The sequence below is a fragment of the Mauremys reevesii genome, linkage group 17, assembly GCF_016161935.1.
Source record: "Mauremys reevesii isolate NIE-2019 linkage group 17, ASM1616193v1, whole genome shotgun sequence".
NCBI classification, from domain to species: Eukaryota; Metazoa; Chordata; order Testudines; family Geoemydidae; genus Mauremys; species Mauremys reevesii.
This window is the reverse complement of record NC_052639.1, coordinates 2,230,803-2,252,824: the sequence shown is the minus strand read 5'-3', so window position 1 is coordinate 2,252,824 and position 22,022 is coordinate 2,230,803. Positions and strand designations below refer to the sequence as shown.

At 57.6% G+C, this 22,022-nt stretch overlaps 1 protein-coding gene across 5 annotated transcripts in view; it reads right to left on the bottom strand.

Annotated features, from left to right (window-relative positions):
* Nucleotides 1–22,022, bottom strand: part of LOC120385032 (alpha-2-macroglobulin-like protein 1) — a 218,429-nt gene that overhangs the window by 25,935 nt on the left and 170,472 nt on the right. For all 5 annotated transcript variants that reach the window (XM_039504109.1, XM_039504108.1, XM_039504107.1 and 2 more), the window contains exons 11-20: nucleotides 17,276–17,440; nucleotides 16,504–16,734; nucleotides 15,494–15,557; nucleotides 15,205–15,350; nucleotides 14,659–14,808; nucleotides 13,577–13,756; nucleotides 2,901–3,006; nucleotides 1,386–1,530; nucleotides 610–835; nucleotides 238–364 (exon numbers count right to left, since the gene is read on the bottom strand). In XM_039504109.1, coding sequence (XP_039360043.1) covers nucleotides 238–364; nucleotides 610–835; nucleotides 1,386–1,530; nucleotides 2,901–3,006; nucleotides 13,577–13,756; nucleotides 14,659–14,808; nucleotides 15,205–15,350; nucleotides 15,494–15,557; nucleotides 16,504–16,734; nucleotides 17,276–17,440 — 1,540 coding nt within the window. The remainder of the gene's footprint in view (nucleotides 1–237; nucleotides 365–609; nucleotides 836–1,385; nucleotides 1,531–2,900; nucleotides 3,007–13,576; nucleotides 13,757–14,658; nucleotides 14,809–15,204; nucleotides 15,351–15,493; nucleotides 15,558–16,503; nucleotides 16,735–17,275; nucleotides 17,441–22,022) is intronic.

Here is a 22,022-nt window from a genome sequence, read left to right as displayed (position 1 = left end):
GCAGCTCTTCTCATCCCCTCCACTTGGTACCAAGCCCTGAGTGACCCCATCCTGCGCCCTCCTTCTCACTCCCAGCACAGAGCTTCCAATGCTCCTTACCTGTCTGTCCCCCACGCAGAGCCTCCAAAGGCCCCTACCTGCCTCCCTAGCGCGAAGGCTCCAGCACCCCTTCTCTGCCCCCCCATGCAGAGCCCCCCCGCCTCCCCCCTCTGGCACAGAGCCCCCAGCGCCCCTTACCCAGGCTGCTCGCCGTCACCTCCCACTGGAAGGTTTTCCCTTCGTCTGCACAGAGGCAGCTGGTGTAGGCGCCGTCCTCGCCCGCCTGCGCCTGGAACTGCGCAGACTCCGCCAGCGTCACCCGCACCTGTGGGGCCCAACACGAGAGCCCCCTTAGGGCTGTGGGGGACGCGCTCAGACGCGCCAGCTCCAGCCGAGACGTGACCCCTCTGGGGCTCAGGCCCCCTCACCGCGATGTGCTGACCCCAGTGGTCATAGGGTCACAGCCAGTGACTGCCGGTGCCACTCGCCGGCCTGCGCCGCTGCCCAGCCCCCCAGCCCCAGGTCACCGGCCCCAGCAGCCCCCGCAGCCCAGCCCCGGGCGGCGCTCACCTTGATGCACTGCCGCAGGTAGTTGAAGACAGTGGCCTTTAGGGCGAAGGCCTCTCCCCGGATCACGGAGTACGGCAAGGCCAGCTCCACAAAGAAGGGCTTGAAGGCCGTGAAGGTGGCCGTGGGCGAGAGCCCAAAGCCCAGCTCCGCCGTGCAGAACATCCCAGCTTTCCACTCCGTGATGGTGTCGGGCACCGAGACTGGGACGTCCTTGGAGCCCCCCTCGCTGGGCCGGGACGGACACAAACAGAGCGTCAGATACGCGGCCGCCCCCTGGGAAGTGCCCACGAGCATGGTCACCGGAGACATCTCTGCCCGACCCTCCGCTGGGCTGGGGCCAGAAACAGGCCAATCCCAGACAGCAGAGAGGGGAAGAGCTGTCAGTGCCCCCATCTCCTCCCCTCCTCCGCCCCACGCCAGCTAGCGCAGGATCCTGCCCTGCCCCAGGGCTCTCCGGGCTGGGCTCAATGTCCCACGGGATGGGGATCCCCCCTTCCCCAGCTGGACACGTCTCCCTGTCAGGGGGCTATTCCTGGGGTCAGCCTCAATTCCCCCTGCTCGGGATCCCCTGCCCCTCCCACGTCTACCCCATGTGCCACCTTCAATTCCCCACTGCTGTGCTGGGTCCCTGTAGCTGGCAACAGGGCGCAGGAACCGGCCCCACACGGGCAGCCAGCCCTCCCCCAGCCAGTGCACCGCCTCTGGGAGCTGCTGCTTTCCAGGATCTGGCCTGGAGGCCGCTCTGCAGGGACGGTCTGTGACAGCTCCTCACTCACCCCACAGGCACCAGGTCCCACAGCCACGTCTCCGGGAAGTACACACGTGGCGCTGCCTCCTCCTGGGTGCTGGATTCTGGCGGTAGCAGACCGTTGATCGCTGGGGTCCCTGCTTCACTATCCACACTTGCTGCCCAAGGGATCACTGTTAGAAAAGATACAAAGGGGGGTTGAGGGAGCCCCACACAGTATTGGGGCAAATCCAGACGATGATTCCCGTGAGTTTGCACCTGCAAAGTCTCGGTGTTTGGAGACATTTCGGGGGCTGCATGTGGCCCCTGGGAGCTCTGAGAACTGACCCCTGCTGGCAGGGCGGGGGCTGGAGGGGTCGAGCTGGGGGTGTCCTACATGCAGCACACAGTGGTGGACTCAGCACGTGGGCAGGAGCCAGGGAGCCCTGAGCTCAGTCCCAGCTCTGCCCCGAGCAGCGTTAAAGGTACGTTGCACTCCCAGAGCCCTGCACAAAGAGCCGCTAGCCAGGCGGGTCAAATCATTAGCCACACTGAGCAGCTGGAACATAGAGGCCTAGAGAGGCTCAGTGTGTTTCTACAGCAATCACCAAGCATGAGTGGGCACTGCAGGACCCCATGTGATCACCTCCATAACACCCAGCTTGACTCTCAGATCCCAGGGCAGCACATGGGGCTGGAGCTAGAAAAGCCGTCAGTCTCTGTGAAAGTAAGAACATAAGAACGGCTCTACCGGGTCAGACCAAAAGTGCATCTAGCCCAGTATCCTGTCTGCCGACAGTGGCCAGAGCCAGGTGCCCCAGAGGGAATGAACAGAACAGGGACTTATCTAGTGATCCATCTCCCGTTGCCCATTCCCAGCTTCTGGCAAACAGAGGCTAGGGACACCATCCCTGCCCAGCCTGGCTAATAGTCATTGATGGACCTGTGCTTCATGAATTTTTCTAATTCTTTTTTGAGCCCTGTTATAGCCTTGGCCTTCACAAAGAGTTCCAGCCAAAGGAGGAGGAACAGAGTTGAGTTGGAAGAGTCAGATGCAGGGCTGGCTCCAGGCCTCAGCACGCCAAGTGCGTGCTTGGGGCAGCAAGCCGCCGGGGGCGCTCTGCTGGTCGCCGCAGGGGCGGCAGGCAGGCTGCCTTCGGCGGCTGTCTTGCGGGAGGTCTGCTGGTCCCGCGGCTTCGGTGGACCTCCTGCAGGCAAGCTGCCGAACGCAGCCTGACTGCTGTGCTTGGGGCGGCGAAATGCCTGGAGCCTCCCCGGTCAGATGATTATGTGTACCCAGCCCCCACTGAATACGCTGGAGAAAACCTCCCACCCTGGGCCCTGCCCCTTTGAAAATAAGGGACAAACTCTCACCCTCGGCTTCTTTGAGAACCATGGAGAAACCCCCACCCTCCACCTCACTGAGAACAATGGAACTGACAAGGACAGTGTTAGAACCCAGGTCCCAGGCCTGAGCCACGAGCCCATGCATCTCCCCTCACAGGGCAGAGAGGGCATTTGGAATTGCTGATCAAGGGGGATGGAAGCTCCCAGCCCCACTGACCTTCCATGGCGTATGGGATTTCTGTGTCATAATAAAAGTCCATTGAGAGTCCATGTTCACAGGGCTGCTTGGCATTGGTGTTGGTGAGAATTTTCAAAGCCGCATCCTGGGAGAGAAGGAAGACGGAGGTAAAAGCATCAGGAGCAGCGAAAGCACCAGAGGTGGTGTGATGCCTCTTGTTACTGCCCAAGTTCACACAGCAACAGAGCAACACAGGAGCAGAATTCACAGAGACTCGGCTGCTGCCCAGCACCCTGCAAGTGCTTTGCAAAGGGGCGGAACCAGTATTTTACATATGGGGAAACTGAGGCACTGAGCCACAGGGAGGGGAAAGACCCATCGGCTCATCTCTCCACCCCCTCGTCCCCCAGGGCCAGGGCAGGGCTGATCCTTACAGCACTTCTTCCTGGGGGTTTGGTTTTAGCACTAAAAGTCCCAAGCGAGGGGGCCTCATCCAGGAGACGATTCCAGCCTCACACATCACACTGTCGGGCCGTTCTCCTGCTGACGGTTCCGGCAGCTGGATCCCAGGACTCCTCGCTGTGCCCCATGACAGGCAGCGCGGGCCGGAGGCTGGGACACTGGACTGGGAGTCAGGACACCTGGGTTCTGTTCCTACCTTCACGGCCCACGTGGGCAGGTCCCGTCTCCTCTCTAGTCGCCTCCCTCCCTTTGCCGGTCAGCCTGGGAGCTCTCGGGGGCAGGGGCATGTGTGACTGTCTGTTAAACGCCCCCAAACGTCCTGGGCACAGACTGAAGGTTGCCCAGCGGTGCCCCTGCCCTTATGGACTGGGGCGAGCACCTCATCCTGCCCCGCTGAACACCAGGCAATGAAGAGTTAAGGGAGGTGCCACCCCAGCCCAGCCTCAGCTCTGCCCAGGAGCTGGCACTGCCGACGGGGAAGGTGCCGGAGGTGGCGCCATGGGCAGTGGACGGGACGAATGACTGAGAAGGGGCCCTTGGCTGTGGGACATGCTGGGAATTGCTGCGAGGCTGCGGCTGTGCTCACTGCACTGGGTGCAGCTGGGGCAGGAGAGGGGCCCGTGAACCTCGAAGGGTCCAGTCTGCCTCAGTCCAGCTCTGAGCAGCCTGCTGGGATTCTCCTAACCGGGTGCTGGAGGCTTTGCCGTTCCCTCTGCTCGATGCTCGTTTCCTTGGCAACCCTCTGCAGGAATGGCAGTGTCTGCACGTGGCTCTTACAGCCCTTGAAAACGTCGCCCTCAACCACAGATTTTGGTCACGGGCAAAACTGCCAAACGGAGCCACTGCAGAGCGGAGGCAACGGGCGGAACCTGCAGCCTCTGAAACCTGCCCCGGGTGGGGCCTGAACTCACAGCCTGTGGGCACCCTGGTGATTCACGGGCCACAGCACGTCCCCTGGCGCCCCTCAGTCACTGTGACACCAGACTGCCTGCAAACCCGCTGGCTCCATGGAGCCCCAGCCTGGCTGCACATGCGCCTCCCACTCTCTCGGGCTCAGTTCAGGTCGCGCCTCCCCATCAGGGCAAACAGCATGATGAGAACCGGGCGGTCGTGTAATCCCATTTTATGAGGGGGGCTGAATCCTGGGTCCCCCTGCTCAAATGACCCCACATGTGTCCCACTAGCCCCACCCTGCCCTGCATGAGGCACAGCAAATCTCAGGCCAGGCTGTGGATGTCAGAGCACTCAGACACTCCTTTTTAAACAGCCAGCGACACTCAACCTCCGCTCGATCAGAGCTGCCGCCCCCCTGCAATGTGCAGCACCCGCCCACGGCAGCTGGGTGCCATTGGCAATACGCCCACTGGATGGGCGCTGGCAGTGGGAGGGCAGGTCCCAGCCCATTCCACTATGGCCATCTGACTGGGATCCCAGGCCCTGGGGAGGCTGCCAGCACTCAGAGCAGCCCCCAGCTGGGACAGAGCCCCAGTCTCCTGACTCCCAGCCCCTGAGGGCTTTGGCAGGACGTCGTCCATCCCTCCCTCTGGCATGACAAGATGCCATCACCCTCCGCACCCGTCATACACATACAGCTAAGGGTGGCATAAAGTCCCTCCTTTACCCTCAAATAACCTGCTTGGCACCTGACCAAAAGGACCAATAAGGGAAGAAGATACTTTCAAATCTGTGGGGAGAGGGACCAGGGCAGGAAAAAAAATCTCCTAAAACCCTACCTGAAATAAGCATCTAAGATTACAAAAATTGTAAGTAATAGCAAGGAAGTGCATTGGATTATCTTTTGTTTTAGCTTGTGAATTTTCCCTATGCTAAGAAGTTTTTCTAACTCTGAAGTTGAGCCTAGAGGGGAATCCTCTGTGTTTTAACTCTTTTTATTACCCTGTAAAATTACCTTCCATCCTGATTTTACAAAGGTGCTTCTTTTACCTTTTTCTTTATAATAAAGTATTTCTTTTAAAAACCGGATTGGTTTTTAGTGTCCTAAAAACCCGAGTCTGGTCTGTGCTCCCTCAGTTAACTTATTGGTTGGTAGATTATTGTCAAGCCTCCCAGGAAAGGGGATATTGTGGGAAATAGGAACTCCAAGTGGTCCTTTTCCTGAATCTTTGTCTTATTCACTTGGTGGTGGCAGCGATACCGTCCAAGGACAAGGAAGGATTTGTGCATTGGGAAGTTTTGAACCTAAATTGGTAGAAATAAAAAGGAGCGGGACTTTCATCTGCGACAGCTCCTCATGGAGGCAGCTCTTAGCCCTCAACATCCAGCACTGTGCCAAGACCCGGCGCCGAGCGCTTCGGTGCACAGCACCCTGGTGGCAACAGTAGAAACTGCACCGTGGTCGGACTCTGATAGAATCCTAACTGGAATGATGGAAGATCTGTCTTTCCTAATGCCAAAAAAACGGTTACTTACCTTTCTGTAACTGTTGTTCTTCGAGATGTGTTGCTCATATCTATTCCAGTTAGGTGTGTGTGCGTGCCACATGCACGGATATCGGAAACTTTTACCCTAGCAGCTACCCATCAGGCCGGCTGGGGAGCCCCCTGGAGTGGCGCCAATATGGCGAGCCATATAAGTCCCTGCTGGCCCGACCCCCCTTCAGTTCCTTCTTGCCGGCTACTCTGAGAGGAAGGTGGGTGGGAATGGAATAGATATGAGCAACACATCTCGAAGAACAACAGTTACAGAAAGGTAAGAAACCATTTTTTTCTTCTTCGAGTGATTGCTCATATCCATTCCAGTTAGGTGACTCCCAAGCTTTACCTTGGAGGTGGGGTCGGAGTCAAGGAACCGCAGATTGGAGGATTGCTCTGCCAAAGGCTGCATCATCCCGAGAGTGCTGGAAGATGGCATAGTGGGACGTGAAGGTGTGAACCAAGCCCCACGTGGCGGCCCTGCAGATTTCCTGGAGAGGAATGTGTACCAGGAAGGCAGCTGATGACGCCTGAGCTCTTGTGGAGTGAGCCGTGACAGCAGGCAGAGGGACATTTGCCAAGTTGTAGCAAGCATGAAAACATTCCACGATGATATTCTCTGAGAGGAGACCAGGTGCCTTTCATCCATTCCGCGATGGCGACAAACAACTTTGTTTTACGGAAGGGCTTTGTTCAGTCTATATAGAGGGCAAGTGCCCTTCTGACGTCCAGAGAATGGAGACGCTGTTCCCGAAGGTCAGCATGCGGTTTTGTTTAGAAAACCGGTAGGAAGATATCCTGGCTCACATGAAAGTGGGACACCACTTTTGGCAGAAAGGCCGGGTGAGGTCTTAGTTGAACTTTATCTTTATGAAAAACAGTATAGGGCGGTTCACATGTGAGAGCCCGTAGTTCGGACACCTGACGTGCGGAAGTGATGGCCATGAGGAAGGCGACCTTCCAGGAGAGATAGAGAAGTGAGCAGGAGGCCAGCGGTTCGAAAGGAGGGCCCATAAGGCAGGAGAAGACCAAGTTAAGGTCCCATGCAGGCATTGGTGGCTTCGTTGGAGGATGGATTTTCTCCAGGCCTTTGAGGAAATGCTGAACGACCGGGTGTGCAAACACCGAGCGCCCGGCCACGCCTGGGTGAAATGCAGAGACGGACGTGAGGTGAACCTTAAGGGATCCAAAGGCTAGGTGCTGGTCCTTTAAGAACATCAGGTAGTCCAAGATGCAAGGAATCAGAGCCTGGAGTGGGGGCACCTGCCACTGAGCGCACCAGCTGGAAAACCTCTTCCACTTGGCCTCGTAGGTAAGCCTAGTCGACGGCTTGGGACTTTCGAGAAGCACCCACCTTACCGTGTCCGAACAGGTGCGTTCAGCCTGGTTCAGCCACAGATCCTCCAGGCTGTGAGGTGGAGCAACTGAAGGTCTCGGTGCAGGAGATGACCGTGGTTCTGAGAGATGAGGTCGGAGCTGAAAGGGAAAAGTAGGGGAGTCTGAATTGACAGGTCCAGCAGGACCGAGTAACAACACTGGCATGGTCAGGCAGGGGCTACCAGTATGACATCTGCCTTGTCCCGGTGGATCTTGAGGAGCACCTTGTGGACCAGCGGGAATGGTGGGAAGGCATAAAGCAACTGTGCCTGACCAGGTGATCTGGAAGGTGTCCGCTGTCGAGCCCAGGCTGTGACCCTGGAGGGAACAGAAAGCTGGGCACTTCCTGTTGGTCCGCAAAGCGAACAGGTCAACTCAGGGAAACCCCTAGGTGCGGAAAATGGAATGAGTGATATCCAGACGTATCGACCATTCGTGTGTAAGAAAACGCCTGCTCAAGCTGTCCGCCAGGATGTTCTGGACACCCAGCAGGTACGAGACCTGAAGGTTGATGGAATGGACTAAGCAAAAGTCCCACCGAAGGAGGGCTTCTTGGCAGCATGGCAATGCCTGGGCTCCACCTTGCTTGTTCGGATAGAACATGGCCGTGGTGATGTCTATTAGGACTGCTTCGCAGTGGCCCTGCAAGTGGGGAAGAAAGGCTTGGCACGCAAGGCGGATCGCCCTAAGCTCTCCGATGTTGATGTGCAACGACAACTCGCTTTTGTGCCATAAGCCCTGCGTTGACAGGCCCCCGAGGTGGGCCCCCATCCCAGCGCAGACGCGTCTGTAACCAGAGTCAAGGTGCGTTGAGGAGGATGGAATGGGACCCCAGCACCCACCATCCGAGGATTCAGCCACCATCGCAGGGAGTCGAGTGTGCACTTCGGGACCGTGAGGACCATTTCTAGTCTGTTGCATCCCGGTCGGTAGGCTGATGCCAACCACGTCTCTAGAGGCCTGAGTTTTAGCCTGGCGTGCTACACCACGTGGGTACAGGACACCATGTGACCCAGCAACCTGAGGCACTGCCTTGCTGTGGTGGTGAGAAACTTGGAAAGGCTGGTAATTATGCCCACTGTAGCCAGGCACCGTGCTTCTGGAAGGAAAGCACTTCCTCGGTTTGCATCCAGGACTGCTCCTATAACTCTATTGTTTGAATAGGGGAGAGGGCAAATTTGCTGATGTTTATCATGATGTCCAAGTGAGTGAATGTGTCTGTGACAATTTGTACCTGAGACTGGACATGTTGGCGAGACCGTCCCCGTATAAGCCAGTCGTCGAGGTATGGAAAGATGTGCACATGGTGTCGGCGAGGAAAAGCTGCCATGACCGCCATGCACTTGGTAAAGACGCAAGGGGCTGTGCACAAGCCATATGGGAGGTCTGTGAACTGATAGTGCATCTTGCCCACCATGAAACAGAGGAAATGTCTGGGCGGCGGAATAATCGAAATGTGAAAGTACGTGTCTTTCATATTGAGGGTGGCATACCAGTCTCCTGGATCCAGTGAGGGAATGGTAGTGGTTAAGGAGACCATAAGGAACTTCAGGTTGACGATGTACTTGTTGAGCTCCCTGAGGTCCAGAATGGGTCTTAGGCCTCCCTTTGCCATGGGGACAAGGAAATAGCGGGAATAGAAACCCTTGCCCCTGAACTCCTGAGGAACTTCCTCCACTGCCCCCAGGGCAAGGAGGGATTGAACCTCCTGGTCGAGGAGTTGCTCATGAGAAGGGTCCCTGAAGAGAGACGGGGAAGGGGAGTGGGAGGGTGGGATGGAACAGAAATGGATAGAATATCCCATCTGCACCGTGCGGAAGACCCAACGGTCCGATTTAATATGAGACCAGGCATGGTAGAAACGGGATAGACGGTTCAGGAAGGGATAATTGTCCGGGGCGAGAGCTGGTAGTCCGTCCTCAGGCGCACCTTCAAAACGGGCGCTTTGGGCCCAGGGGTGGCTTGGACCATCCTTGACCCTGTCTGTAAGGGGGACAAGAGGGTCTGCATCGAGAGTATCTATTTCTTCAATGAGAAAAGTCCTGCCTGGGTCTAGATGGGAAGAGGCGTTGCTGGGTGGCCTGGGGTTTAAATGGCTTCCTTTGGTTAGCCGAGGTATGAATACCTAAGGATTTAATAGTGTTTCTTGTGTCTGTTAAGGTATGTAAATGGGAATCGGTTTGCTCTGCAAACAGGCCCTGACCATCGAAGGGGAGGTCCTGGATGGTGTGCTGAACCTCAGGCGGGAACCCCAAAGACTGGAGGCAGGCGTTCCACCGCATAGCAATTCCCGATGCCAGGGTATGCACAGCCGCGTCCGCAGCATCGAGGGAACCTTGGAGGGAAGTCCGAGCAACCAATTTACCCTCCTCAGAAATGTTCCTCAGTTCTGTACGAGCCCTGTTGGGAGTAGATCTTGGAATTTGAAGATCAAGAGTTAAATTTGTACCTACTGAGGATTGCCGGCTGGTTAGCGATCCGCAGCGAGAGACCCCAGTAGAATAAACCTTTCTCCCAAAAATGTCCAGCCATTTAGCATCCTTCGATTTCGGAACAGGCCCTTGTTGGCCTTCTCTTTCTTTGGCGTTCACTGCGTCCAGCACAAGTGAGCATGGGGCAGGGTGGGTGAAAAGGTATTCATAACCCCTGGTGGGGACAAAGCACTTTCTTTCTACCCCTTTAGCTGTGGGAGGGATGGAGGCTGGGATTTGCCAGAGAGTCTTGGCGTTGTTTTGAATAATTTTATTCATGGGAAGGGCCACCCTGGAAGGCCCTTCAGGGACTAAAATGTCCACTATCGGGTCCTCCTCCTCCACAACCTCCTCAACTTGGAGGTTCATATTAAGAGCCACGCGCCTTATCAGTTCCTGAAGGACCTTAAAGTCCATCGGAGGTGGACCAGACGTGGACGTGCCAGCCACAGCCTCATCAGGGGAGGACGAAGATGACTCCACCGGAAGAGCCGGTGTGGAGATAGTCTCTTGGTCAGCCACGGGCAGCTCCTCTTGGGCGCCTGGTGTAGCCCCTACCACAGGTGCTGACTCCACGGGTTGGTCTGGGTCTGGAGGGAGGTGGCTGAGGGTCGCCTCAGGAGATCAGGTATTCGAGCATGACAATGGCCGGGCAACTGGGGGGGGCGCCCTGGGCCTGATGATGGGCCCAGGGGGTCCAAAATTGCCACTGGGGCTGCCAGTTGGGCGCTGGGGGGTCTTGACCAAGGCTTCCCGGGCCCGACTGGGGGATGTCCGAAACCCCTGAAGCTCTCCCTGACCTTCCGGAAGGAGACTGAGATCGTGACGGCCAAGGAGGGGCGGTGCGCGAATGGACCAAAGGGGGCACCGAGTCCCTTGGTAGGTGAGGGTCATGTGGGGATCGGCGTCGAGAGGCTGGTTGCGACCGCGACCGGTGCCGCGGTGGAGAGTGGTGCCGCGATGAGGAGTGGTGCTGTGTGGTAGAATGATGCCACGACGAGGAGCGGTGCAGTGTTGATGAGCGGTGCCGTGATGGAAAACGGTGCTGAGCTGATGAACGGTGCTGTGATAAAGAGCGGTGCCGTGACAGAGAGCAGTGCGACGATGGAGAGTGGTGCCGCTCTAGTGACTGGTGCAACGATGGAGAGCAGTGCCGCGATGGAGGGCAGTGCTGTGATGGGGAGCGATGCGCCAATGGAGAGTGGTGCTGTGAAGCAGATCGGTGGTGGGCCATGGGCCGGTGCCATGGCGACAGTCGACGCGGGGATCGGTGTTCCACACTGCGTCGGTCTGAACCTGGACCTCGAGCGGGACCATGTTCCAAGGATCGGGACTGCAGGACCAGTGCTGAGAGTCTAACCGGTGCCATGAGTCAGACCGGTACCTGGGGCGGTGCCAGGACTCGGAACGGCGCTGGGATTCCAAGTGGCATGTGTCATGGAGTCCCTGGGTGATGCTCTGGAACTGCTCCCCACAAAGCCAGTCAGGACTTTGGGGAGCCTCCTCTCCCTTGGAGCAGACTGTCTCCAGGGCAAGAAACTCACACAGCTTCACCTTCCTGAGTCTCTCCTTGGAGCATTCAGCATATGCCTCTCTGTGCACTTCCCACAGCGAGTCCACCCAGGCGGGATCCTGGGGAAGCCAGAGAGTCCTGCACCCCCACTTCACAGTCAGACGTGACTCTTAGCCAGCCAGTAAAACAGAGGTTTATTAGATGACAGGAACCCGGTCTAAAACAGAACTTGTAGGTACAGAGAGCAGGACCCCTCAGTCGGGTCCATTCTGGGGCCCAGTGAGGCAGACACCCCCGTCTGCCCTAACTTCGTGTCTCCGGCCAGCTCCAAACTGAAACCTCCTCCAGCCCCTCCTTTCTGGCCTTTGTCTCTTTCCTGGGCCAGGAGGTCACCTGATCTCTTTGTTCACCTTTAGCTATTCCCATGTAGGGGGAAGGGCCCCAGCCATTTGTTGCCAGGATACAGGGTGTCGGCCATTTATGCACACTGGAGACTTAAGAAATGCACAGGGGAAACTGAGGCACCCACACAGTATTCAGAGGAAACATTAAGAACAGTCCCACTTCATCACAGCATGGAGATGCTGGTCTGAGGGCTTCCAGTCCGAACATCGCCAGTTTACCTTTGGATCGTATCGGAACTTGGGTCGGAGCCGGTGCTGGGACCGGGGACACCGGAGCCATCGGTTCAATGAGCCCTCTGGTGGCCTCAAAGGTATCCGGGGTGGAAGGTAATGTGATCTCTTCCACTTGCACGGTCCCTTAGAGGCCTGGTTCGAGGCTTGCTCGGTTGGGACCGGAACAACTCCTATGGCCCTAACAGGGGGTCCTCCCAAGGCTTGCTTCTTCCGAGCCACCGGGGAATGGGAACGGTGCCAAGGTGGGTGTTTTGGGGGCCCGGGAGATTGTCAGTCCCGAGATGAGCACGGGAACTTCTGTGGTGCCGTAGATGGGTGTCAAGTTTCCTTTCCCACTCTGAACTTTAGAGAACAGATATGGGGACCTGCATGTGCTCCCCTAAACTGAATTACCAGCTTAGATCTGGTTTTGCTGCCACCACTCCCAGATACTAACTCCCTTCCCAAGTACTAACTCACTTGGTGGGGGCAGCAATACCGTCCGAGGAGAAGGAAGGATTTGTGCCTTGGGGAAGGTTTGAACCTAAGCTGGTAGAAATAAGCTTAGGGAGACTTTCATGCGGGTCCCCACATCTGTACCCCAGAGTTTGGAGTGGAGAGGGAACCCTGACAGCACCCATCCCCCTCCTTACCCCTCTGCACCCATCCCCCCATCCACTCCTTGCCCCCTCTGCACATTTCACTCAGGTGGCTTCTAGCTGGGACAGAGCCCCGGTCTCCTGACAACCATCCCTCCCTCTGGCGGGGCAAAGTGCCATCCCTCCCGTAGATGGGTGCCATCCCTCCCATCCCCCTGCCCCTTCCTTACCCCCTCTGCACCCATCCTCCACCCCCTCTTTCCCACTCTGCACCCGTCCTCCCACCCCCTCCTTACCTCCTCTGCATCCATCCCCTCTCCCACCCCGCACATTTCACTCAGGTGGTTTCCTCCTCCTCCAGGCTGCCTGGGACGGCAGGGGAGCACTTGGAGCACGAGAGACACCATCTCCGGATGCTCCGTTCCCACACCCAGGGCCACCCAAGTTCTGCTGGCCGGAGGAGCCATTTCAGGAAAATACTGCTCTGCCCCCATAGCCCAGGTGGAGCAGGCTCAGTTGCTCTGTGGCGAAGGCGCGTGCAGGCCGGTCGGCACATAGGAGGGGATGGAGCAGGCGCGGTGCAGAGGGATTCCTCGCAGAATAATGCTGCCAAACTCCAAGCCTCTGCTGGGCATGTGGGTCCTGCCATTCCCAGGAGTTTCCCATGCAGCCAAATGTGGACTGCATATGTCATGGGGAAAGCAAAGGGCACCTCCCTGACCCCAGGGCGACCTCCTGGCCTAGGGTCGAGTCTCTGCTCCCAGGCAGGGAGCTTCTCAATTAAACACCTTCATTTTATCATGGGAAAACTGAGTCTTTTCCCCACCTCCCCTTCTGAGCAACTGCTGAGCTGTGTTAGCTGAAACTGCTCAGAAAGATCAGCTTGAGGCCAACCCTTGGCTGGGGAAATTTCAGGCCCAAACATTTCAGTCTGAAAAAGTTACATGAACTGAAAACTTATAACGGGAAGTGCCAAAGAACTGTAAGTGGAGGTGGTGCTGCCAGCCCCGCAGGTAATATCCCTGTGCCCAGGAGTGGGGTAGGATGGGGTGTTCCTGCTCCCTGGACACACCGGGGATCTGTCCCAGGGCCTGGGCCGTGTCTGAAGGTGGCTGGGGAGGTGTATCCCAGGCCTGAGTTTGCTGGGATTCGCCCCTGGATGCCAGCAGTTCTGGGCACATCGGAGCCAGTTTAGTCCTTTCAGGCTACAGAGGAGTGTGAGGTCTGGCCAGGCCCAACCCTACCTTAAACAGGCTGTAGGCGTCAGGCTGAAGGGGAGTCCAGCTGCTAATCCCTCTGCGACACCTCCACCTGGGACCTAAGCTGTGGCAGTGAGGAACTAGACTCGTAGGACCACATGACTCAGGCTCTTGCACTGCGTCGGGATAGTCTCCTCGGGGAAAATCCGGGAGCAGGTTATAGACCTAAAGACAAACACACACGACATCAGCCATGAAACCAAGACACGAGCTACCCCAGAGCCAGCTCCTGCCCCTCCTCCCACTAACACATCACCCCACAAACCTCCGCTCTCGCCCCAGCCTAATCTCTAGCCTGGAGACCTCCCCCCACCCTGCCCAGCACCCAGCCCCATCCCCCATGTGGGCATCTGGCCCTGCACCTCCCCCCCAGCCCTAGGAGAGGGAGTGCGGCTCCCAATGCCCTGGGAGAACCTGGGGCAGGAGGAGGGCAGCTGCCCCTTCTCGCTGTGGGGCAGCGAATGGCTCTTAGCGCCCCTCCCCCACTCTGTCTGGATCACAGAGGGGCCGCTTCGGGGGCTGGCCCTGGGGCCGTGGCTCAAAGGGAGACATGACTCAGCCCCCGCCCAGCGAGTCCCGTCTCCTGCTGCCCCCCGGGGCATATGCAGAGCCCGTGAGCCCCTGGATTGCAGATGCCAGCGATGGGCTGAGTGCGATTCCGTATCGTCACCCAGGCAGGGACAACTCCCACAATGCACCTGGCCAGTTGTCCACTGCTGTACATGGGGAGCAGGGAATTCACCTGCCCCTGCCCCTGGGGACCAGCTCTGCCCTAGAGAGCGAGCTCCGGTTACCCCAGCCATTATCTCAGCTCCAAGCTCCATGTTCCCAGCCAGAGCCGGGGGAAGGGGTGCCAGGAGGGGGGCACTGCAAGGGCTGATGGGAGAACAGGCAAGGCAAGCGGGGATCCCCAGAGCTAGGGGGTGACAAGTGCCATTGGAGCAGCCCTCAGACTGGGAGAGGTGGCCTCGAGGGGTGTCCCCCAGCGGCCGTGCATCGCCCTGCCTGCGAGGGGGAAGGACTCGTCGGGAGGGGCCGGGCGAGCGGCCGAGCTGCTCTGGACTCACTGTGTTGACGCTGAGCTCGGCCTCGGGCTTCATGAGCAGCACGCTCTGATCCACGGCGCGGACGGCACACAGGGACCCGGGGGCAGCCTGCACCCGCAGCTGGAGCTCTGAGCCCGGCAGGGCCCGGTCCTGCGAGAAGGCCAGCTTCACCTGGCGAGGCACAGCGCGTCACAGGGGAGGGGAGAGACCCCCGGGGCAGAGGGAGACAGGCCCGGGGGGCCAGGGGGGCAGGCACCGAGTGTCACTCCGGCCCAGGCCCGGCTGGCGGAAGGGCTGGGGCTTTGGGGGTTGCTGCTGGGGGTGGGGGGTTGAGGCAGCCCAGGCTCATTCAGCGCCCCCGTGGGACGGCTCAGGGAGCTGCAGTTATTCATAGACACCCCAGAGTGATTGAGGTGGATGGGGGTGCAACGACCCTAGTGCTGCTGTGAGGCCGGGGAAGGGAGGGGTTGGGGGCACCCAGCCATGCCCCTGCTCAGTGCTCCGGTTATGGGGCAGGGAGCGATTCCCCCGCCCCACAGGCTCCTCCTCCCCGAGCCCCAGGCTCACCTTGTTCGGGAGGCACTTGGCCAGTTGCAGCCGGGCGCGGTCAGCAGCCATCTCGCCATCGGGCAGCACCGTGTAACCCAGCACCTTGGCAGCGGGTGCCAGGTCAGCGCCGACGGGCAGCTCCACCGAGAAGGAGCCCTTCAGCCCTAGGGATGGTGGGAAACACCCAGGGAAAGTCAGGTCCAGCCAGCAGAGCCCCCTCCCCCAGCCTGGCCCCTGCTCAGGGGGCTCAATCCCCAGTCGCCCTTGAGCACCCCCTATCTGCACAGACCCCTCCCCCGCCACTTACCAGCCCCCTCCTTGAGGTCCAGCCCCTTGTGGAGGATCCTGGCGATGGCTCCCTTGGCCACGACCTGCGGAGGAGGAGACGGGAGTCACTGAGCTGTGTGACGCTGTGTGGAGTCTGGCAGACACTTTATGATATTGTTGATACCAACATTGTAAAATTGCAGGGAATCTGGCCAGAGATGCCATGGGAGGGGTCTGTGGAAATGATGCGATTTGCCAAGTATGAGGATCTTGTTTCTATCTTTGTATCACCTTTGTATTGTGCTCTAGGTCTGTGTGGTACATCTGGATTTCTAAACTCAGGCTGTGGTTCTGGGTGACACCCCCAGACAGCTTGGCATCAGCACTGCCGAGCCTGTTCGATGGCCCATCACGGGTCATCAGCCCGACAGTGACCCCATTGGCAGGAACTAGGGGATACAGCTTAGGAGCCAGCAAGGCACGTGGGGCAGGCTGGTGGACAGAGAACTCTAAGGCTTTTCCATGCCACGTGCTGGGCAGCTTGTGTTTGGGAGAAAGGAAGTACCAGCCGCATGGCAAAAGAAATATAAAGGGCAGCTACATCTTCTCCATTTTGTCTTCATTCCTGCTTCTTCCCTCTGGAGTAACTTTTCTACAAACGAAGCTCTGAACAAAGGACTGAATGACCCATCCAAGCTGGGGATCTGTTCCAGAGAGACGTTAAAGCCAGCAACTCACCAATACTGCTCAGAACCTGATCTATGGACTTTGACGTCTCTGTCTGTATGTGATTGTTTTACCATTTAACAACTCTCTTCTTGCTCTTTCTTTTTTCCTTATAATAAACTTTTCGTTTCAGACACTAAAGGACCAGCCCTTGTAATTCAAAGGAACCGTTCGATTCCCCACTGCTCTTCTGTGGGGTCACAGCGCTGACTCCGCACCTCCTGCTCACAGATGCGCGCACACACGCACCTTATGCGCTCTCTCTCTCTCTCTCTCTCTCTCTCTCACACATACACACACTTTAGTCTCCCAGGACGGGCTCACCAGGAAGATGAACTCCAGGCTCCTGGACCCGTTCCCCAGGGTCTCCCTTGCAATGACGTAATCCACCTGGAGCTGCTGGGCCTGGTCGCAGGGCAGCCCCCCTCCCAGCCCGCGGATCTTCAGGAAACTCTGGCTCTTGGAGTAGAAGGGCTCCAGGTGACGATGGGCATCCGGATAATGGGGAGAGAGTCTCCCATACACAGAGCTGCGAGCCACCGGCTTGAAGTGCCCCTGGGGGATAGAGAGAGCGATGGGGCTAACTGGGGTGCAGAGCTCCCAGCGCAGGACAGGGATGCAGCCGGGGCAGGCCAGGCTCTGATGCTGCCGGCTGAGCTCACCCCATGGCCCCCTGCCCTGCGTCCGTAAGAGTGACATGGAAAACCCCAGCGGTTCCAATGGGGCAGCCCGACAGCGGCAATGGGGCAGCCCCTGAGCTGAGCTGCCCGAAGGGGGCGACCTTCCTAACTAAACCCCACCCCAGATATTAATGAGAAGACAAGTGGCGGCACTAAGATGCCGTTTGCGTCACCCCATTGATGGCTCTGCTGGTGGGGTCTGCGCCTCCCCCACCCACCGTCTGTCCTGGCTATTCAGCCTGCAGGCGCTTCGGGCAGGGCCGTTTGCTACGCTGAGTGTGTGCAGCACCCAGCACCATGGGGCCCGATCCTGGCAGCTCCTTAGGCACCACTGCAATAAACATCAACAATCACAGACACAGCAACAGAGGCTGGAGAGCTGGGGCCCCACTGGGGCTCAGAGGCCCGTCACTTACCCTCAGAGTGACCGTCCCGGTCCAGCCGAAGGTGTCCAGCTCGAAGGAGGCTCTGCCAGACTCGTCCGTCAGGAAGGTCTGGTTCTTATTCTCATCCCCAGAGCTAACAAAGAGCTGCAGCTTCTCATTTTTCAGCGCAGAGCCACCTGCTGCCTTCAGGAGCATCTGAGCCGGGAGAGAAAGGGGGAGACGCACAACTCAGGGGAGCAGACTCCTGGGAGAGTGTTGCCCACTAGGGGCTAAAGAGCTGGCTGGGGGCAGAAAGAGACAGTGCAATCCAGCCCTGAGATGCTCTGGGAAAGCCCAGGGCTGGGATGGGTGTTGGGGTGAGGACTGAGGGGCATTAGCAGATCTGGGAAGAAGTTGGGGCAGGACTGGAATAGCTGGGGGTGCTGGGGTGAGGGCTGAGGGGTATCAGCTTGTCTGACCCCTTTACTGAGCCCTCCCTTGGAATGTAGGACCCTGCAGTCCAGCCGCCCCCAGGCCCTGAAACCAGGGCCTCAGATCTCCCAGCCCCGTTGCTTTGCTTACATACATTCCCTCTGAGTCCCAGCTGGGCTGTGGCCAGGCTGGGCTTTAAGATTAACCCCTTAGGGACAATGTGGTAGGCAAATAAGTAACCCGGGCGTAACAAAGGAATTTCTAAACCACAGTCACGTAGACGGCTCAAGAGTTACAGATCTTTGCCAGAGAACAAATGTCCTGATGAGCACCCTTCCCTAGTCTGACCTCACCCTGCCTCTGACTCTGGGGTTTGTCAACAGTTCAGCCTGGGCAGAATCCCTCCCACCTTGTCTGTCTCCAGCCAGGCCTTCTGGCACGTGGTGATGGTCGGCATGACTGCACAGAGCAGCGCCCCTTCTTAAGTAGAGCCTCTCTGGACCCTCCTGCCATGTGCTCAGCTGGAAAAAAGATGGTTACTCACCTTTGTAACTGTTGTTTTTCGAGATGTGTTGCTCATATCCATAGAGAAGGGAGCAAGTTGCTAATGGCTCAAATGGGGCCGACATAAGTCTGGTAAGAACCAGGTTGAGGTCCCAGGTCAGGGCTGGGCGGAGTACCTGGGGGTATAGGCGTTCCAAGCCCTTGAAGAATCTAGATACCATAGGATGCAAAAACACCGAGCGGCCATTCTCCCCTGGATGGAAGGTAGAGATGGCTGCCAAGTGCACCCTCAAAGAGGATACCGCTAGGCCCTGTTGCTTAAGAGACCAGAGGTAGTCCAAGATGGTGGGGATGGAGACCTCGGCGGGAAGAACGTTGTGCTCTCCACACCAGCATGTGAAATGTTTCCACTTGGCCAGATATGTTGCTCTAGTGGAAGGTTTTCTGCTACCTAAGAGTACTTGTTGCACTCGGACAGAGCAATGCAACTGAGACTGGGTCAACCACTGAGGAGCCATGCCATGAGATGCAGGGACTGTAGATCTGGGTGACGAGTTTGCCATGTTCCTGAGTTATCAGGTCCAGGTGAAGAGGTAGTGGGATAGGGTCAGCTATTGACAGGTCTAGCAACATGGTGTACCAGTGCTGCCTGCGCCACGCTGGATCAATCATGATCAAGCGGGCTCTGTCCCTGCGTATTTTCAGCAGGACCTTATGGACGAGTGGGAACGGTGGAAAAGCATATAGCAGGTGAGTCGTCCACAGTATCAGGAAAGCATCAGCTATGGAACCCTGTGAGAGGCCTTGAAAGGAACAGAACATCTAGCATTTCCTGTTCTCACGGGACGCGAAGAGGTCTACATGGGGAAATCCTCACTTCCAGAAGACCGGAAGAATAACGTCCAGGCGAAGCGACCACTCGTGAGAAAGGAAGGATCTGCTGAGGCGATCCGCCAGAGTGTTCCGGACCCCTGGGAGAAAGGACGCTATGAGGTCTATGGAGTGGGCTAAACAAAAGTCCCAGAGTCGTAAGGCCTCCTGACAAAGGGTCGAGGACCGCGCCCCGCCGTGTTTGTTTATATAGTACATGGCTGTTGTGTTGTCGGTTAATATTGACACACAACGGCCTTGCAAGTGCTGACGGAATGCCTGGCAAGCAAGGCGGGCTGCTCTCAGCTCCCGGACATTGATGTGCAAGGCCAGTTCCTGAGATGACCAAAGACCTTGAGTGCGTAGATGCCCGAGGTGAGCACCCCAACCGAGAGATAATGTGTCTGTCGTCAGGGATGCAGAGGGCTGGGGCGGATGGAACGGCAGCCCTGCACACACCAGGGAGGGGGTCAGCTGCCATTCGAAGGAGCCTAAGATGCTCGGGGGAATGGTGACGATCATGTCTATGGCATCCCTGCCTGGTCGGTACACTGAGTTGAGCCACAATTGGAGGGGACAGAGGCGCAGTCTGGCGTATTTCGTCACAAACGTGCACGCCGCCATGTGACCCAGGAAACCGAGGCAAGTGCGAACCGAAGTCAACGGAGCAGCTTGCAGACTCTGGATGATGGCCACCATTGCTTGGAACCGGGGCAGCGGTAAGCAGGCTCTGGCGAGGTTGGAGTCCAGGGTGGCACCAATGAAGTCTATCCTCTGAATAGGAATCAGACTGGATTTTTCCGCATTGATCATTAGGCCTAGATGTAGGAATAGGTCCTTGACAATGTGGACGTGATGGATCACTTGTGCCTCAGAGGCCCCTCGGATGAGCCAGTCGTCTAGATACGGAAAAACGTGTATCCGACGGCAACGGAGGTGGGCGGTGACTACAGCCATGCATTTCGTAAATACTCTTGGGGCTGTGGAGAGTCCGAACGGTAGGACCACAAATTGAAAATGTTGGTGGTTGATTACGAACCGGAGGAACCTCCTGTGAGGTGGGTAGATGGCTATGTGAAAATAAGCATCTTTCATGTCGAGGGCGGTGTACCAGTCTCCGGGATCCAGGGATGGGATGATGGTCCCCAGGCATACCATACGGAACTTCAACTTTATGATGTATCTATTGAGTTCACGCAGATCCAGGATGGGTCTGAGACCCCCGTTTGCCTTGGGGATTAGAAAGTAGCGGGAGTAAAACCCCGTGCCCCATTCGTGTTCCGGTACCTCCTCTATGGCTCCTTTGGCAAGGAGTGTCTGCACCTCTTGGAGGAGGAGCTGCTCGTGAGAGGGGTCCCTGAAGAGGGACGAGGAAGGGGCATGGAAGGGGGGGCGTAAAATAAATTGGAGGTGGTACCCAAATTCCAGCGTGTGTAAGACCCAGCGATCTGACGTTAGCCGGGACCACGCAGGGAGGAAAAGAGAAAGGCAGTTGGAGAAAGGAGGGAATGGATCCAGTGACGATACTGGTACGATGCCCTCGGGCGCACCTTCAAAAGGAGGGTTTTGGTCCTGTGGAAGGTTTCGAGGAACTTTGGTTCTGGCCCCCTTGGTTGCCTGACTGCCTCCGGCGACCAGTTCTATCCCGCCTTCTAGCAAAGTCCTGTCTCTGTCTGGGCTGAGGGTAAGAGCAGGGTGGCTGGGGGTGGAAGGGCCTGTGCTGAGTCACTGGCATGTGCATGCCTAGTGAGCGCATGATGACCCTGTTATCTTTTAGGCTTTGCAGCCTAGGGTCTGTCTTATCAGAGAACAGGCCTTGCCCTTCAAAGAGGAGGTCCTGGATTGTATGTTGGAGCTCTGGGGGGAGGCCTGAGACTTGCAGCCATGAGATACACCTCATAGTGACCCCAGAGGCTAGGGTCCTGGCCGCTGAGTCCGCGGCGTGCAGGGAAGCCTGGAGGGAAGTTCTAGTCACCTTTTTTCCCTCGTCCAGAATGGCCACAAATTCCTCTTGGGAGTCCTGCGGGAGCAGCTCCTTGAATTTGTCCACTGCCGCCCAGGTGTTATAGTTATAGCGGCTAAGGAGGGCTTGTTGATTAGCCACGCGGAGTTGGAGTGCCCCCGCAGAATAGACTTTGCGCCCCAGCAAGTCCATACGCCTTACGTCTTTTGATTTCGGGGCTGGAGCCTGCTGGCCATGGCGCTCTCTCTCATTGACCGACTGGACAACGAGGGAGCAAGGACGGGGATGGACGTACAAGAATTCATAGCTGTAGCGGGGTGGCTACCCGCTCCTGCCCTTTGGGGCTTTAAAACAGCCCTGGGAAGGGGCTTTTTGGCTGGGCTGATTGGGGAAGTGGCTGCAGCTGGAGGCCACGCCCCAAACTGAACAGGGCTTATAAGAAGGCAGGGAAGCCAGGAGCACTCAGTCTCTCTCTGCTTCCAGAGGGAGATGGGCCTGGCTGCTTAGAGATTGAAAAGGTACCTATGGTGAAGCAGGGCCGGGGAAGGGCTGAGGAGCTAGGGAAGCTCCAGCCTGGAAGGCCCCAGGCTGCGGCCTAGGAAAGGGCAAGAGGTACTGGGGGTTGCGAGGGACAACCCAGGAGTAGGTAAAGCAGCAGGTCCAAACCCCTTTTTGCCTGTGATGAGTGGGCCGATGCTGCAGTCTGCCCCAGGGTGTGGGGCTAGACCATGACTGTCAGTGGCCACTACTGAGGCAAAGTGGGGATAGTAGGGTGGGGGCTCCCCTGGGAGGAGGAGACCCAGTTATAGTTAAAGGGGCACCGGGTCCAGGGAGGGACACGGGGCCGAGAACAAAACAGGTGGATCACCAGCCTGCAGAGGGCGCTCCGGACTGGAAGAAGAGCTAATTCCAGGGGTAACCAGTAGGAGGCGCCGCAGGGGTGAGTACCGCCCTGTTACAATAGCCCTTGGAGGGCACCATATATTTTCGGGCAGCAGGTGGGACAGAGGCCGGAGACTGCCAGATCGT